General features: G+C 33.1%; 1 protein-coding gene across 1 annotated transcript in view; it reads right to left on the bottom strand.

Moving 5' to 3' along the window:
• Positions 1 to 13455, bottom strand: part of si:ch211-199g17.2 (uncharacterized) — a 29268-nt gene extending 15813 nt beyond the window's left edge. The window contains exons 1-7 of the mRNA XM_056480545.1: positions 13394 to 13455; positions 8124 to 8180; positions 6602 to 6673; positions 6389 to 6522; positions 5097 to 5210; positions 3451 to 3508; positions 3087 to 3167 (exon numbers count right to left, since the gene is read on the bottom strand). Of these exons, the coding sequence (XP_056336520.1) occupies positions 3087 to 3167; positions 3451 to 3508; positions 5097 to 5210; positions 6389 to 6522; positions 6602 to 6673; positions 8124 to 8148 (484 nt within the window). The 5' untranslated portion in view covers positions 8149 to 8180; positions 13394 to 13455. The remainder of the gene's footprint in view (positions 1 to 3086; positions 3168 to 3450; positions 3509 to 5096; positions 5211 to 6388; positions 6523 to 6601; positions 6674 to 8123; positions 8181 to 13393) is intronic.
• Positions 13456 to 16934: the final 3479 nt, after the last annotated feature.

Here is a 16934-nt window from a genome sequence, read left to right as displayed (position 1 = left end):
TTAAAACATCACAATGTCCTTTTTTCTGAAATATCTGAATATATATTCTGTGCAAACTTTTTTATAGATATTCAGTCCTTTGTAAAGGTGGTCACACAAAAAAATTAAATATGTACACCTACATAAGTAACCCAAACAGCATTATATGTCTTAACATTAAAAATGAAGAAAAAAAACTACTCAGGTAAGATTCGAACCCTGGTCGGCGGCATCATAATGCAACATGCTGACCACTGGACCACAATGGCACTATTACTGTGTGTGGAATAAAGAGTAAATCAAGTATTGCACTGTTTTACATTCTTACATTTTTTTGACCACACTTTCTATTGATGGCTTAATCTTTTTCTCCCCTTTTTAGGTTTCTGATCAAGTTTTGTCAGATTTATTAATGTAGTGAATCATCTGATTTTCATTGAGCAGGTGTAATATCCATTAATTCAGGGCTTAATTTGTGCTGGAACACGCCGGATCCAGTACCCCTGAAATCTGATCCGGCACCTCAATTTACCGATCCCCCTCCTCAACCGCCCTCTTCCCTCGTCAGCTGTTGACTTTCACTTCCGCGACTCCCCAACCCTCCACTTTCGTCCGCGACAACCAATAACGTTATATTTGCTCACGGGGCTGCGAGAAAATAAATAAAAAGAGCGGAGCTGCGGTAAAACAATAAATAAAAAGAGTGAGGCTGTGATAAAATAAATAAATAAATGAAAAAAGTGTGACTGCTGAGAGTGCAAAAAAAATAAAAGGATTGGCCCACCAGGAATACTCCCAGTCCTCCTGATTAGCCAATCCGGGCCTGTTTGCTGCACTACTTCAGAATATCAATAGTGAACACATCAACGGAAAGTTCTCATTAAGGAGTTCACACTTAGCTGATGATTAATTATAAGCTTGTTTGGCATGCTGTCCCGGGAGAGAGCCCTGAGCTCATAAGATCCTTGAGCACGAGGCTCCCTCCCGTTGCAAGGCAAAAGGGGAGTTTGAGCTCAGGTAGATCTCGAGAACTCCCCTGCTGTAATAACCAATGAACAGCCAGTGATTGCTCTTGAGAGATAACCATTTACTAGGAGCATGTCTATAATGCCGGTTTGGATTAGTCATGTTTTTGGACTGTGGGAGGAAACCGGGGAACCCGGGGGAAACCCACGTGAGCACGGGGAGAAATGCAAACTCCGCACAGAAACGTCTGCTTTTTTGGTAAAGCCTGGAACCAGAGACATTCTTGCTGTGAGGCAACAGTGCTAAGCACTGGGCCACTGTGTCTCCCATCTAGGAAGGAGGAGGAGGTGTGGATGGGGGGATTCTTCAAAACAAAGATAGCGGTGGTACGTAACCCAGGGTATTTGTAGTAGCTTAGGAGTCGTCTGATTGGTGCATTGAGAATTGGATAATGTGGATCCAGCCGCTAGCAATCATAAGCATGTGATCCTCTCGAAATTAGTTTATAAATAAACTTCACTTAAAGGGTTCTGCTTTGAAGATATCCAAAAGTCTCCTCGTCTATCTCTTCTTCACTTCACAACAGAATGAACTGGGTTTTATGAATGAATCCTTTTAATGATGAGTCAATGATTCATTTACAAAGACTGTCACCTGCTAATGTTTGAATTCATGATTCAGGGCGGCATGGTGGCTCAGTGGTTACCACTGTCGCCTCACAGCAAGAAGGTCGCTGGTTCAAGTCCCAGCAGGGTCAGTTGGCATTTCTGTGTGGAGTTTGCATGTTCTCCCCGTGTTGGTGTGGGTTTCCTCTAGGTGCTCCGGTTTCCCCCACAGTCCAAAAACATGCGCTATAGGTGAGTTGAATAAACTTAACTGGCCATAGTGTATGAGTGTGAATGAGTGTGTGTGAATGCGAAAGTTTATGGGTGTTTTGTCCTTCGGCTCAGTCCCTTTATTAATCAGGGGTCGCCACAGTGGAATGAACCACCAACTTATCCATCATACAGTATGTAGGCTTTTTACACAGCAGATGTCCTTCTAGCTGCAACCCAGTACTGGGAAATACCAGAACACACTCATTAATACTCATACATGTAGTGGCAATTTTTCTTTAATGAGGCGTTCTCTGTGGTAAAGAAGACAAAGTCTTCCCCAGGGTGTCTTTTAAAGTTTTATTCTTTGCAAAGAAGTTCACAATCATACAGCAACGACAGTTTCTGCAGAGTGAGACACTGAAACAGCCTGTGCTCTCTCTTTTTATCTGGTTTCTCCCCTGTACTGCTTACGAGGTCACTAAAGCCATGCGCTAGACACATGCATCATGGATTATAGTTATCTTTCCCCTGTATTGGATTCTTGTTTTCTGCTTCAGGTTTGGCTTCTAATCAGGCCATATCATGTTTGCGTTAGGTGTCTCAACCTTTCTGACCCATGACCCTTACAAAACAAGGGGACAAACAACATTTCACAATAGAAGTATAACATCAAAAACAAAATACGGAGTAGTCACGCACAGTAAAATTAAGCAATGTAGAAAATGCATTCACATTTAAAAGATGAATATAAATGAATTGCCATTACATACACTACAGCAAATTTAGCTTATTCAAGTCACCTATATCCTATGTCTTTGGACTGTGGGGGAAACTGGAGCTCCTGGAAGAAACCCACACCAACATGGGGAGAACATGCAAACTCCACATTGAAATGCCAACTGACTTAGCCCGGACTCGAACCAGCGACCTCCTTGCTGTGAGGCGACAGTGCTAAACACTGAGCCACAATGTCACCCCAACCAACCCTGTGTCATTTCCAGTCAAAAAATTAAGTAATTTTTTTTTTTAATTGCCGGTTGAATAAAAGTCAGAATTTGCCGGGGCTATCAATAACTTTGGGCTTGACTGATATATATATATATATATATATATATATATATATATATATATATATATATATATATATATATATATATATAAATATATATAAATATATATATATATATATATATATATATATATATATATATATATATATATATAGTATTATAGTATTAGATATAATATAAACATATTGTTAATTAGTATTGCACAGCCCTAATGGAGCATAAGTAGTCATTAAATGCACTGTAGTATCAATACCTTTTGACTGGCTGCGTTGAACATGTAAATCCCGTGCATTAGGGTTTGGTTGCTTCTTTATCTCCTTCATCTGAGCAAAAGCTACAAACATTGGGGAAAAGGGTGTGTTGAGGGTTAAAATAGGCTGACATGACAAATTTCCTTAAACTCTTAATTTCATAAAAATAAACATTGTGACAGAAAAATGTGACCACATCAGATGTAACAAACTTTTAGATCAATCACTTCCCTTCTGTTGTCACTCAGGATTGAAGCGTCTACTTACTGTATATAAATAAAACTCAATGTGTTTTTAGCTGAAACTTTTCCACAAGTGTTGAATAAATGAGCGCTGAAGGAAAAAGATCAAATATAAAAGACAGACCATCAGGGAGAGGCGCTGAGGTGATCTCCTTGTAGACAACTTCATCCACACACAGAACCTTTCCACGTGCAGAAATTGTAAGGTTAGTTAGGAATAGGGCTACATGATATTGGTAAAATCTCATATTGCAATGTTTTATTTTTATGCGTTAAATATTGTGATATGAAAACAGTTTGGCAAGATAAATAGCTCTATTTGGCAGTTTTCTGGGAAGTCTAACATTATTCAGGTACAATAAAAACAAAGAAAAAAAAAAACGCTTTGTCTTGTTTCAAGTCTGAACATCGAAAAATTCTTAGATCAAGTAACAATATTATATTATTTTCACCTTCAGAAGAAATAAATCAAAATTAAGAGTTTTTCCTTAAAACAAGCTAAATGATCTGCCAGTAGGGCGAGTAAAACAATCTTATTTTTGCTTTCAAATGTAGGTAATTGGACAAAAAAACAAGACAAAAAATTAATTCTATAAATTCTGTATAGATAATTCAATGCACTTAATATTTTTACACCCCAAACATCATAATTTTTGTGCTCAAATGTTTTCATCTCTCTTGAAATACCTTAAAAACACATGCAAATGATAAACCTTCACTCTATTATGATTAAACTTAGCAGTGAATCACGTGATCTGTAGCTCCTTTTTAACTATAATTCAATCTAGGGCTGCAGGATATTCCAAAATTTGACATTGCAATATTTTGTATTTCAGCTATATATACTGCGATATCCAGGTGACTCAAACAGATTTAATAGGAAAGAACTCTTAATTTCAGAAGAATTAAGGGGATTTTGTAGGGTATATATAATATTCTGAATCTCAATTATCTCAAATACATTTCAAGCATGGATAAATACAATATGGCAAAGATAAAAGTGAGTTATAGTTTTCTGGAGAATCTAACAGTATTGAGGAACATGTATTGAATAATCAACACTGTATAGTCTCATAATGTTGTCTTTATGAAAGTTCCGAATTTCTTGTAGCCACATGATTTAAACTCTGAACTATTGAAATGTTCATACAATCACATGCCTTAAAGCAGGGGTCACCAAACTTGTTCCTGAAGGGCCGGTGTCCTGCAGATTTTAGCTCCAACCCTAATCAAACACACCTGAACAAGCTAGTCAAGGTCTTACTAGGTATACTTGAAACACCCAGGCAGGTGTGTCGAGGCAAGTTAGAGCTAAACCCTGCAGGGACACCAGCCCTCCTGGACCGAGATTGGTGACCCCTGCCTTAAAGGAATAGTTCATCCAAAAATGATGATTTACTCACCGTTCACTGGTTTCAAACATTTATAAGTTATCAAAATATCTTCTTTTTGAGTTCAACATGAAAAAAACCACTCATAAATGTTTAAAACAAGTGAAGAGTGAAATGAAAATGGTAACGTTACATTTTTGGGGGAACTACCTCTTTAAAAATGCATGCAGAGAATACATTTTACTCTACTGTGATTAAACTCTGCATTTGTTAAAATCAACTGTATAATCATCTATAATCCCAACTCAGCTTTGCAGATTCTTGTGATGTGACTATTGCAGATCCACACATTGCGATATCGATGCCGAAACAATATATTGTGCAGCCCTAGTTAGAAAGATCATATTTTAACTCTATTTAATACTATAAAGTCTTTTACCTGTATATCTCCTGTTCCCTCTTTCTTTTCAACCATTTTTGCGATTTCCATTAAATGGCGAGCAAGAAGAGTCAGGTCGGTGTCAGACCTCCATCCGTGTTCATGAAGCGATTTCTGTTCAAAATAAATAAATGCAAAAGAAAACTGATACAAGTAGAAGTTAGACATTAAAATTTGGTTGAATATGTTTTAATGAGTTTAATCATTGATTACCAGAAGCCAATAGAAAAATCAAGTAAACATAAAAAGCGAACAAGATAAATATAAAAGAAATCTGAGCCAAACACCTACAGAAAATAATTCACAATTTCAAAGTTACAAGATGTAATATCGATAAGACTAATGACAAAATGAGTATCTAGATTACCTGAGAAAAAAATGTAAATATCAAATCTGCTGAATCCTCATAATGTTAATGTTTTACTATAATATTACTGCATTTGCTCTTTATTTATTAATCAGATATTAGACTATTATTAATAAACCTCACCAAGGTGAATAGAATAGTTATTAGCCATATCTTTTTATCTTAAAAATGCTAGTAAAAATATTGATGATAAATAATAGATGATAAACGAATGAATCAATGAATATTAATTGTGAATTTTGTAGGTCTAATTTGTGTTTTTTTAAGTATTGCTTTTGGGTGAGGGTGAAAACAAATTTATTGTAGTAAATTATGTCATACACAATAAAATACTTTGGTTAAGTAAACCAAAAATGAATCATATTCTTTTATATTTCTTTATATAAATACATCAATACAGTTGAAGTCAGAATTATTAATCCTTCCATCTAATTGTAATTCTTTTATATTTTTATCAGAGGAGTTTTTTCATCACATTTCTAAACATAATAATTTTAATAACTCATTTCTATTAACTGATTTCTTTTATCTTTGCCATGATGACAGTAAATAATATAAATAATAGATATTTTTTAAGTTACTAGTATTTAGCTTAAAGTGACATTTAAAGGCTTGGCTAGGTTAATTAGGCAGGTTATTGTAATTAGGCAAGTCATATAAAAAAAACTGCTTGAGGGGCTAATAATGTTGACCTTAGAATGTTTCTTTAAAAATTCCTGCTTTTATTCTAACCAAAATAAAACAAATAAGACTTTCTCCAGAAGAAAAAATACAGCAAATGCTGTGAAAAAAATCCTTAATCTATTAAATATTACTTCAAAAATATTTGAAATAAAATATATTGCACAGGAGGCCTAATAATAAATTTGCCCTCAACAGTATATAAAAACAGTCACCTCAAAATCTCAAAAAAGCAACATCTTACAGTGTAATTGTATTTGTGAATGCTGCCCATGATGTGGTTTCTAACATCAGCCTTGGTCATTCTCAGAAAGCAAACGTCACAGAAGTAAACTGCAGGATGTCTGTGTGTCAGAACCTCAGTGATGGAGTTCAGACCTGAAACATTTACACCAGTTCAAATACACACAGATATAAATCAGATGTTATGTGTTTTAAATGGAGGAATCTCTCTTACCAATGATGGGCTGTGCTCGGCTCCGATTGTCCAGATATGGCCGCAGCGAGTTATACAGGTGACTGTGCCCACCTGGAACACAACATGGCATATTTTTTATTAGGAATTCATATTAGGGCTGCATGATATCGGAAAAATCTGACATTGCAATATTTAGTTTTTCAGCAATATACACTTACTGGCCACTTTATTAGGTACACCTTACTAGTACTTGGTTGGACCACTTTTGCCTTCAGAAATGGCCTAATCCTTCATGGCATAGATTCAACAAGGTACTGGAAATATTCCCCAGAGATATTGGTTCATATTGACATGATAGCATCACACAGTTACTGCAGATTTGTCGGCTACACATCCATAATGCGAATCTCCCGTAACACCACATCCCAAAGGTGCTCTATTGGATTGAGTCTGGGGACTGTGGAGGCCATTTGAGTACAGTGAACTCATTGTCATGTTCAAGAAACCAGTCTGAGATGATTCACGCTTTATGACGTGGTGCGTTATCCTGCTGGGAGTAGCCATCAGAAGATGAGTACACTGTGGTCATAAAGGGATGGACATGGTCAGCAACAGTACTCAGGTAGGCTGTGGTGTGGTAGGCTATGGCGTCAACAAGACATTTGCGCCCACAGAACTGCCTCACTGGATATTTCCTTTTTTTCTGACCATTCTCTGTAAACCCTAGAGATGGTTGTGCGTGAAAATCCCAGTAGATCAGCAGTTTCTGAAACCTACAATCATGCCACGTTCAAAGTCACTTAAATCACTTTTCTTCCCCATTCTGATGCTCGCTTTGAACTACTGCAGATCATCTTGACCATGTCTACACGCCTAAATGCATTGAGTTGAAGCCATGTGATTGGCTAATTGAAAATTTGTGTTAACAAGTACCTAATAAAGTGGCCAGTGAGTGTATATTGCTACTGTATATGAACACAACTTCACCAGATGGCTTAAATAGCTCTATTTGGGAAAAAGAAAATCTAGAATTTAGATTGATTGGGGTGATTTTGTAATGGTGTGATTCATGTATAAAAATAATAAACACAATGCAAGCAAAGATAATTACAATAGAGCAAAGGAAAAAGTCAAATAGCAGTGCTTTATGGATTTCCGGAGAGTCAAGCAGTATTCAGGTACAGCCATTGAATAATGAGATGTAAAATAACACTGTGTAGTCTTCATTGTTTCAATAATTCAGTAAAGCTATTCTTAATTTAAATTGCAAATGTTGTACATTTTTGTTGCTGCATGCTTTAAATTCTTTTGAAATGCATTTAAAACACATACAAATGATAAAGTATCACTCTATTATTGTTATACTTTGCATCAACACCACAAATCTCATGTATTCTCAACTGTTGTGATAATCAACTGTAATCCCTCAACACTGCAGATCCTGCGATGTGACTATTGCAGACAAACACATTGCGATATCGATGCTGAAACGATATATTGTGCAGCCCTTGGTCAAACATTATATAATTAGAAGAGTGTGAGTGTGTTAGACAGAGCAAACCTGCTGGGCAGCTGGAAGAAAACATAACCGGAGTGCAGAAAAGACCACCAGAAACAACTAGAGGGCGAAAGAGAGAAGGAAAAAACAAATCTTTAGATGGGCTAAACTTTCAAGCTATCCACAGGTATGTTCATAATGGCAGGTTAAGTTTACAGTATGCAAAATCCCTTTTATTGCATATAAAGTATGCCTTTTGTAGGAATTTTGATAAAGAATTCGTGGTTGATAATATTTTGATGTTAACCAATTATTTAAATAAAAGCTGATTTTTTTTAACCCAACACTTTAAAAAAAAAAATTAATGGCCTTCCTTAAATCCCTGAAGTTTATTCATTATAAATATTTCTAAATAATTATTTAGATTCTAAGAAATAAATTACATTTTCAGTAATCTTTTGAAGGTTATTTTTGAAGACCTGAGCCCCCTTTTGTTTTTGTACTGTATTAAATTAATTATTTCTATTTATTTCTTATCGGCATTTAAAATTTGATTATTAAGGTTTGATGTTATAATAATTGTATTTTATTTTTTTTCATGCTGCTGCAACTTTTGGAATTGTATTAAGATTTTTATTACTATTGTTAATTGGTATTTTGTATGTTCTTTCAAGCATAAAAAAAAAGAGTCTGAAAATCAAACTTATGGAGGACAAAACCTGCAAAAAATAAAAAAATTAAGTAAATTAATAAATCCACAAATTCCTGCATAATAAAACAATAAAGAAAATTAATAAATCCACAAATTCCTGCATAATAAAACAATAAATTAATAAATAAATAAAGTAAATTAATAAATCCACAAATTCCTGCATAATAAAACAATAAATTAATAAAGTAAATTAATAAATCCACAAATTCCTGCATAATAAAACAATAAATAAATAAAATAAATTAATAAATCCACAAATTCCTGCATAATAAAACAATAAATAAATAAAATAAATTAATAAATCCACAAATTCCTGCATAATAAAACAATAAAGAAAATTAATAAATCCACAAATTCCTGCATAATAAAACAATAAATTAATAAATAAATAAAGTAAATTAATAAATCCACAAATTCCTGCATAATAAAACAATAAATTAATAAAGTAAATTAATAAATCCACAAATTCCTGCATAATAAAACAATAAATAAATAAAATAAATTAATAAATCCACAAATTCCTGCATAATAAAACAATAAATAAATAAAATAAATTAATAAATCCACAAATTCCTGCATAATAAAACAATAAATAAATAAATAAATAAATAAATAAAGTAAATTAAAAAATCCACAAATTCCTCCATAATAAAACAATAAAGAAAAAAAATAAAGTAAATGAATAAATCCACAAATTCCTGCATAATAAAACAATAAATAAATAAAATAAATGAATAAATCCACAAATTCCTGCATAATAAAACAATAAATAAATAAAATAAATTAATAAATCCACAAATTCCTCCATAATAAAACAATAAATAAATAAATAAATAAAGTAAATTAATAAATCCACAAATTCCTCCATAATAAAACAATAAATAAATAAATAAATAAATAAAGTAAATTAATAAATCCACAAATTCCTGCATAATAAAACAATAAATTAATAAGTAAATAAAGTAAATTAATAAATCCACAAATTCCTGCATAATAAAACAATAAATTAATAAAATAAATGAATAAATCCACAAATTCCTGCATAATAAAACAATAAATAAATAAAATAAATTAATAAATCCACAAATTCCTCCATAATAAAACAATAAATAAATAAATAAATAAAGTAAATTAATAAATCCACAAATTCCTCCATAATAAAACAATAAATAAATAAATAAATAAATAAAGTAAATTAATAAATCCACAAATTCCTGCATAATAAAACAATAAATTAATAAGTAAATAAAGTAAATTAATAAATCCACAAATTCCTGCATAATAAAACAATAAATAAATAAAATAAATCAATAAATCCACAAATTCCTGCATAATAAAACAATAAATAAATAAATAAATAAAGTAAATGAATAAATCCACAAATTCCTGCATAATAAAACAATAAATAAATAAATAAATAAATAAATAAAGTAAATTAATAAATCCACAAATTCCTGCATAATAAAACAATAAATAAATAAAATAAATGAATAAATCCACAAATTCCTGCATAATAAAACAATAAATAAATAAAATAAATGAATAAATCCACAAATTCCTGCATAATAAAACAATAAATAAATAAATAAATAAAGTAAATTAATAAATCCACAAATTCCTGCATAATAAAACAATAAATAAATAAAATAAATGAATAAATCCACAAATTCCTGCATAATAAAACAATAAATAAATAAAGTAAATTAATAAATCCACAAATTCCTGCATAATAAAACAATAAATAAATAAAATAAATGAATAAATCCACAAATTCCTGCATAATAAAACAATAAATAAATAAAATAAATGAATAAATCCACAAATTCCTCCATAATAAAACAATAAATAAATAAATAAATAAAGTAAATTAATAAATCCACAAATTCCTCCATAATAAAACAATAAATAAATAAATAAATAAATAAATAAAGTAAATTAATAAATCCACAAATTCCTGCATAATAAAACAATAAATTAATAAATAAAGTAAATTAATAAATCCACAAATTCCTGCATAATAAAACAATAAATAAATAAAATAAATCAATAAATCCACAAATTCCTGCATAATAAAACAATAAATAAATATGCAAATACATAAGTAAATAAATCCATAAACTCTTGCAGAAATAAAACAATGAATAAATATGCAAATAAATAAATATATATTAAAAACCCACAAATTCCTTCATAAATAAATATATAAATAGTGTGGGCAGATTAATAATTAAATTACACAGATGTTGGAGGAATAAGAAAATGCTAAAGTGAAAGTAAATCTTTTTTACCCCCTTTCAAACCGCACTATTAATTATTTATACATCTATTTATGCAGGAATTTGTAGATTGAACTATACACTTATTTATTTGTGTATTTATTTATTGTTTTACTTATGCGTAATACTTATTTGCGTATTTATTAGTTTATTTATTGTTTTTGCAGTTTTTTTCCATTCAAACTAGCATACTTATTGTTAGGAGAAAAAGACTCACAAATTTACTTTAAGCCAAAATATACATTATATTTAAGGGTTTCTTGCTTTGTGTGTGAAAAGCATATCTGGATATGAGCTTCACATTTAGTTTTAAAGAGATATTTCAACCAAACATAAAAATTCTGTCATCATTTACTCTTCCTTCACTTGTTCAAAACCTATTTAAGTTTCTTTCATGTTCAACACAAAAAAGATATTTAGAAAAATGCTGGTTACTGAAACCCAATGACTTCCATATTTTTTCCTACTTTGGAAGTCAATGAGTACAACCAACCAACATTCTTCAAAATATCTTCTTTTGTGTTTAATTTTTGGGTGAACTTTATCTTTAATAAAGCTAATCTAATGCTAAATAAGATTAAAGGTGTTTGTTTTTATTGCAAACCTTATTTTTCTCACAAAAGGGAATCCCTAAAGGTAAAAAAGAGCTGATCAAGATCATGGCCTGTAATAAAACGTGTAAATTGGGGGTCTGCTAGCTTTCACACCACATAGGCTAATCTTTTGCAGTTGTCCACAGCATTTACATCCTTTGTCCCACTGTTTAATCTAAAATGTATTTTTTAATTATTATATGAAGGGTATTTTTTTATATGTTCAAAACCGATTTGAGTTTCTTTCTTGTTGAACACAAAAGATGATGTCTAAGAAAATGCTGGTTACAGAAACTCATTGACTTCCATACTATCTCCCTACTTCAGAAGTCAATGATTACCATCAACTAGCATTCTTCAAACAATCTTCTTTTGTGTTTAACAGAAGAAGAAGAAAAATCGAGGGAGAGTAAACGATGAAGTTGTTTTCATTTTTGGGTGAACTATATCTTTGATAAAACTCATCTAATCCTAAAAACGATCAAAGGTATTGTTTATTTATTGTAAACCTTATCTTTCTCACAAAAGGAAATCCCTAAAGGCAAAAAAGAGCTGATAGAGATCATGGCCTGTCATAAAATGTGTAAATGGGGGGGTCTGCTAGCTTTCACACAACATAGGCTAATTATTTGCAGTTGTCGACAGCATTTACATACTGTGCACTACAGTTTAATCTAAGTTGTATTTTTTTAATTATTATATAAAGGGTGTTTTCATACCTTCAAAACCGATTTGAGTTTCTTTCCTGTTGAACACAAGGGAAGATATTTAGAAAAATGCTGGTTGCTGGGACCCATGTACTTCTAGTCATTTCATCCTACTTCAGAAGTCAATGATTACCGTCAACTATCATTCTTCAAACTATCTTCTTTTGTGTTTAACAAAAGAAAAATCGAGGGAGAGTAAACGATGAGGCAGTTCACCCAAAAATGAAAACAATCTCTTTAATACAGCTAATTTAATGCTAAAAAACGATCAAATGTACTTGTTTTTATTGTAAACCTCATCTTTCTCACAAAAGGGAATCCATAAAGGCAAAAAAACAGCTGATTGAGATCATGTCCTGTCATAAAATGTGTAAATGGGGGGTCTGCTAGCATTCACACCACATAGGCTAATTTTTTTGCAGTTGTCCACGGCATTTACATACTGTTTAATCCAAGTTTAATCCAAGTTGTATTTTTTAATTATTATATGAAGTGTATTTTCATCATTAATGAATAAACATAGGGTGTTACACTGCTACTATTGGTTCTGAAAATATATTTGTGGACGCGGAATACTGTAAATAGCTAATGTTTGTGACGCAACAGTTGACTGACAGACCGCAATCTTTCTTTCTATTACCTTACATGAAGATACATTGGCATATACGATCAAAATAATCGCCTTATTACATGAAAGGAATAGTTTATTGACTTCTCAATAATCTAGACCTACGTTATGTAGGTATTCATTTGTAGGCGGAAATTGTAGTAATTATTTTTAATGGTTTTTAATCTAATCTTAAATGTTAAAGTTATAGTTAACTAACATTATTAAATTAGCTATAACAACACACGAGGCAACTGGGTTATGAAAAGGAGTTTGATAATAAAAAACGGTTTGCAAGTAACATTAAAGTCATCAGATTGTTTGTGAAGCACGTGCGATTAGCTTGTCGAGTACAATAAGCTTAAACTGAACAATAATTAAAAGTTAAGAGGTCGTTTAAAGTTATCAAAGAGTTAATAAGATAATCTGCTTGCCTACCTGCACGCTTTTCTAGCTTCTGTGTGAAACGAAATGTGACTCTTGAGTGTGCTTTTTTTGGAGGCGTGTTCATTTGAATATTTATTAAAACGTCACGACAGCTTCGCGTATATTTAAAAACGAGACTTATTTCCTGTCCTTCAGCTGAAAAGGGAGAAACGAAACTTAATTTCTCGACTTTTAAAAGCTAAAAATAACATCATTTACATGTGAACTTCGAAGTATAATCACATACTCTTACAGAAGGATACATATTATCATACTTATTATTATTATTATTATTATTATTATTATTATTATTATTATTGTTGTTGTTGTTGTTGTTCTTTAACCTTGTTAAACAGACAGTTCACTAAAAATGAAACGTTCCTTACTGTTACTCACACTCAGATGATTCTACACAGCAAATTGTGAGGTGTTGAATTTGTGGTGTAAGCCCCTGTAGTGTTATAGTGTTAAAATCCAAGTGTACGCTGATGTGAGTTAAATTAAACGCTCATTTTAAGGCAACAGAAAAGAATTCACTGACATTTTATATTATATTATTATTATTCCAGGGTGTTAAAACATACAAATAAACACTTTGTGAATTTCATGTGTGGAAAATGTTAACTTTTCTTCATGTCAGTTTTGTTAATTTATTAATTTATGCTAAATATGATCTGGCATGATCATACCGTTTTTGCACTAGTAGTGTAAAATTATTTATTCTGCGTAAGTGTATATATTCAACACTTTTTAACTTATACACTGGGCTGGCGACTCGTATATACACCAGAAGAGAGTGTAATTTAACACCTCTGTAGTTTTATGTACACCTGACATTTTGCCCTGCGGGTGTTAAAAATGTTTATTGTGGTGTGCATTTTTACGCTCTTAGTGTAAAATATTTGTGTGTAAACTTAGTGTACACAAAAACTTAGTGTAAACTATTATGAATTTCTTTCTGTTTTTGAGTGTTGGGGGGGGGGGGGGGGGAGTAGTCGACATTCTTTTTTAAGCAACATTCTTCAGAATATCTTCCTTTGTGTAGAACATAGGTCTCAAACTTGGCTCTGCAAAGTTTTGCTCTAACCCCAATTAAACGCACCTGATCCAATTAAGCAAAGTGTTTAAGACTAGAACCTAATAAGCAGGTATGGGTTGGAGCTAAACTGTGGAGAGCCCTCCAGGAATTGAGTTTGAGACCATTGGTGTAGAAGGAAACTCAAACATGCTTGGATCAAATGGAGGATGAGGAAATGATGGCAGCGTTTCTATTTTTGGTTGAACTACCTCTTTAAAGTATCTCAGGCCTATTTACAGTATCTTATGTATAGTCTTATTATCACTTTTCTGTTTTGGTTTAAAGGGCACCTATGGTAAAAAAAATCTACTTTTCAAGCTGTTTGGACAGCCATATGTGCATGTATGGTGTATAGACCGTCATATTGGGGTGATATAAGCACACCCGGTGCTTTTTTTTCAATTTAACAACATAAAAACGGTGGACCAATTGGAGCGGTTTTCAAACCGACCGCAACTTTACGTAGGAGAGCGGTCCCCCCGCCCACCAATATTGATTGACAGGCGCGTCATCATATCCTCAGTTTGTTGATTCACGTCCGCCATTTTCACCGTGAGTCGAAGCGATATCACTAAAGGAACACCCTAAGTCTATTTTTAGATGCAAGGCTCATTGGGCTCAACACAAGAGCAATATTCTCCACATTATCGCTCTAATCGGAATTATTGGTTGTATCTTTAGGTAGGTTTGCAAACATGTGTACTTCTCATTGAGTCTACCTTATACTTCAGCCGTTTGCATTTCTCGCGATCCCAGAAGCTCCCTGTGATCTTAACTAGCATGCGTTTTAGAATTCTAAACATAGGTTTCTATCAGGGTACACTCAAGTCGACGGCTGGGCGCCGCGGACCGCTGCAGAAACCTATGTTTAGAATTCAAAAATTACGTTGACAAAGTTACGTTGACAAGAAGCCGAAACTAATCTACATGTGAAGCAACACACCCATAAATCAGCGAGCTGTGGACACGCCCCCAACATGACGCTTTTTAACACATTATAATAATAAATCTGAATTGTGTTTTAAACTGAACCTAAACTGGCACACTCAGAACAACCATAATATTAATATTAAATCATAAAAAAGAGGTAAACTATGGGCCCTTTAATTCATTCATTCATTTTCTTTCGGCTTAGTCACTGGAATGAATCGCCAACTATTCCAGCATATGCTTCATGCAGCGAATGCCCTTCCACTCGCAACTCAATACTGGCAAATGCTTTTGTTTTTAAATTAGGCCTAAAATGTAGAATTTACAGAAATAGTCAGCTTGTGTTCTTTCCAAAAGTTGACATCTGCACAAGGTACTGCTATTTCAGAAGGGTGTCAAAACTACATGTATTTCTTGCCTGTTATATGTGATGGTATCTACAGTATCTTGAGGGTCACGGTGACATGACCTCAGTTTACCCTGTTCCACCATGGTATGTAGATTAATAATCAGCTCTGTTTATCCTTAACTTGTCAGACACAACATCTGTTGCAGACACAAGAACAGTTTAATGCTTGAAAAACAATCAAACAACAGTCCTGGGTTTTTCAGTCATTTAGTCCAAATGGAGTGCATAATCCCGAATCAAAGTCCTTGTTCTCATTGCATTTAATTTACAGGAAGTTGCAAGTGCTACAGCATATTTCCCTTATTTTGCAATCCGGAAATAAGATCTTTCCTGTGACCATCTAGGACAGGGGTGACAAACTCAGTTGCTGGAGGGCCACAGCTCTGCACAGTTTAGCTTTAAAGTCCACATGAATTAAGCTGCAACCATTTTTCTCCATATTGTGACTCAGAAACAGAATATTAAATGAGAAAACAGTGGGCGTGGCTTATTTTTTCTATTGCGAGATGATTGGATGTAGTAAAGTAGGTGTTTCATTTGGAAAAGATCGGGAAAAGAGTTTGGGGAAACTTATTACAACTTAAGAGACACTTCCTCCTCACCATTTCTGTTAAAAACTCACCGCTGGGGGGCGTGGTTAAGTATGTTAGCCCCGCCCAATATCTCAGACAGACCTAATCTGAGAATTTAACTAATAACAAACAGGAAGCAGGTGACGCGGTGGCGCTGTCGGTAGCACGTTCGCCTCACAGCAAGAAGGTTGCTGGTTCGAGCCTCTGCTGGGTCAGTTGGCGTTTCTGTGTGGAGTTTGCATGTTCTCCTCGTGTTCGCGTGGGTTTCTTCTGGGTGCTCTGGTTTCCCCCACAATTCCAAAGACATGTGGTATAGGTGAATTGGGTAGGCTAAATTGTCCGTGATGTATGTGTGTGAATGAGTGTGTAGCCGTTTCCCAGTGATGGGTTGCAGCTGGAAGGTCATCTGCTGCATAAAACATGTGCTGGATAAGTTGGTGGTTCATTCCGCTGTGGCGACCCCTGATTAATAAAGGGACTAAGCCGAAAAAAAAAGTATGAATGAATGAATAACAAACAGGAAGCACATTTCCAGATTTTAATTTCAGATTACAAGAGCATAGA

Source organism: Danio aesculapii, chromosome 19 (assembly GCF_903798145.1).
Source record: "Danio aesculapii chromosome 19, fDanAes4.1, whole genome shotgun sequence".
Taxonomy (NCBI): Eukaryota; Metazoa; Chordata; class Actinopteri; order Cypriniformes; family Danionidae; genus Danio; species Danio aesculapii.
This window is presented reverse-complemented; position numbering and strand designations above follow the sequence as displayed.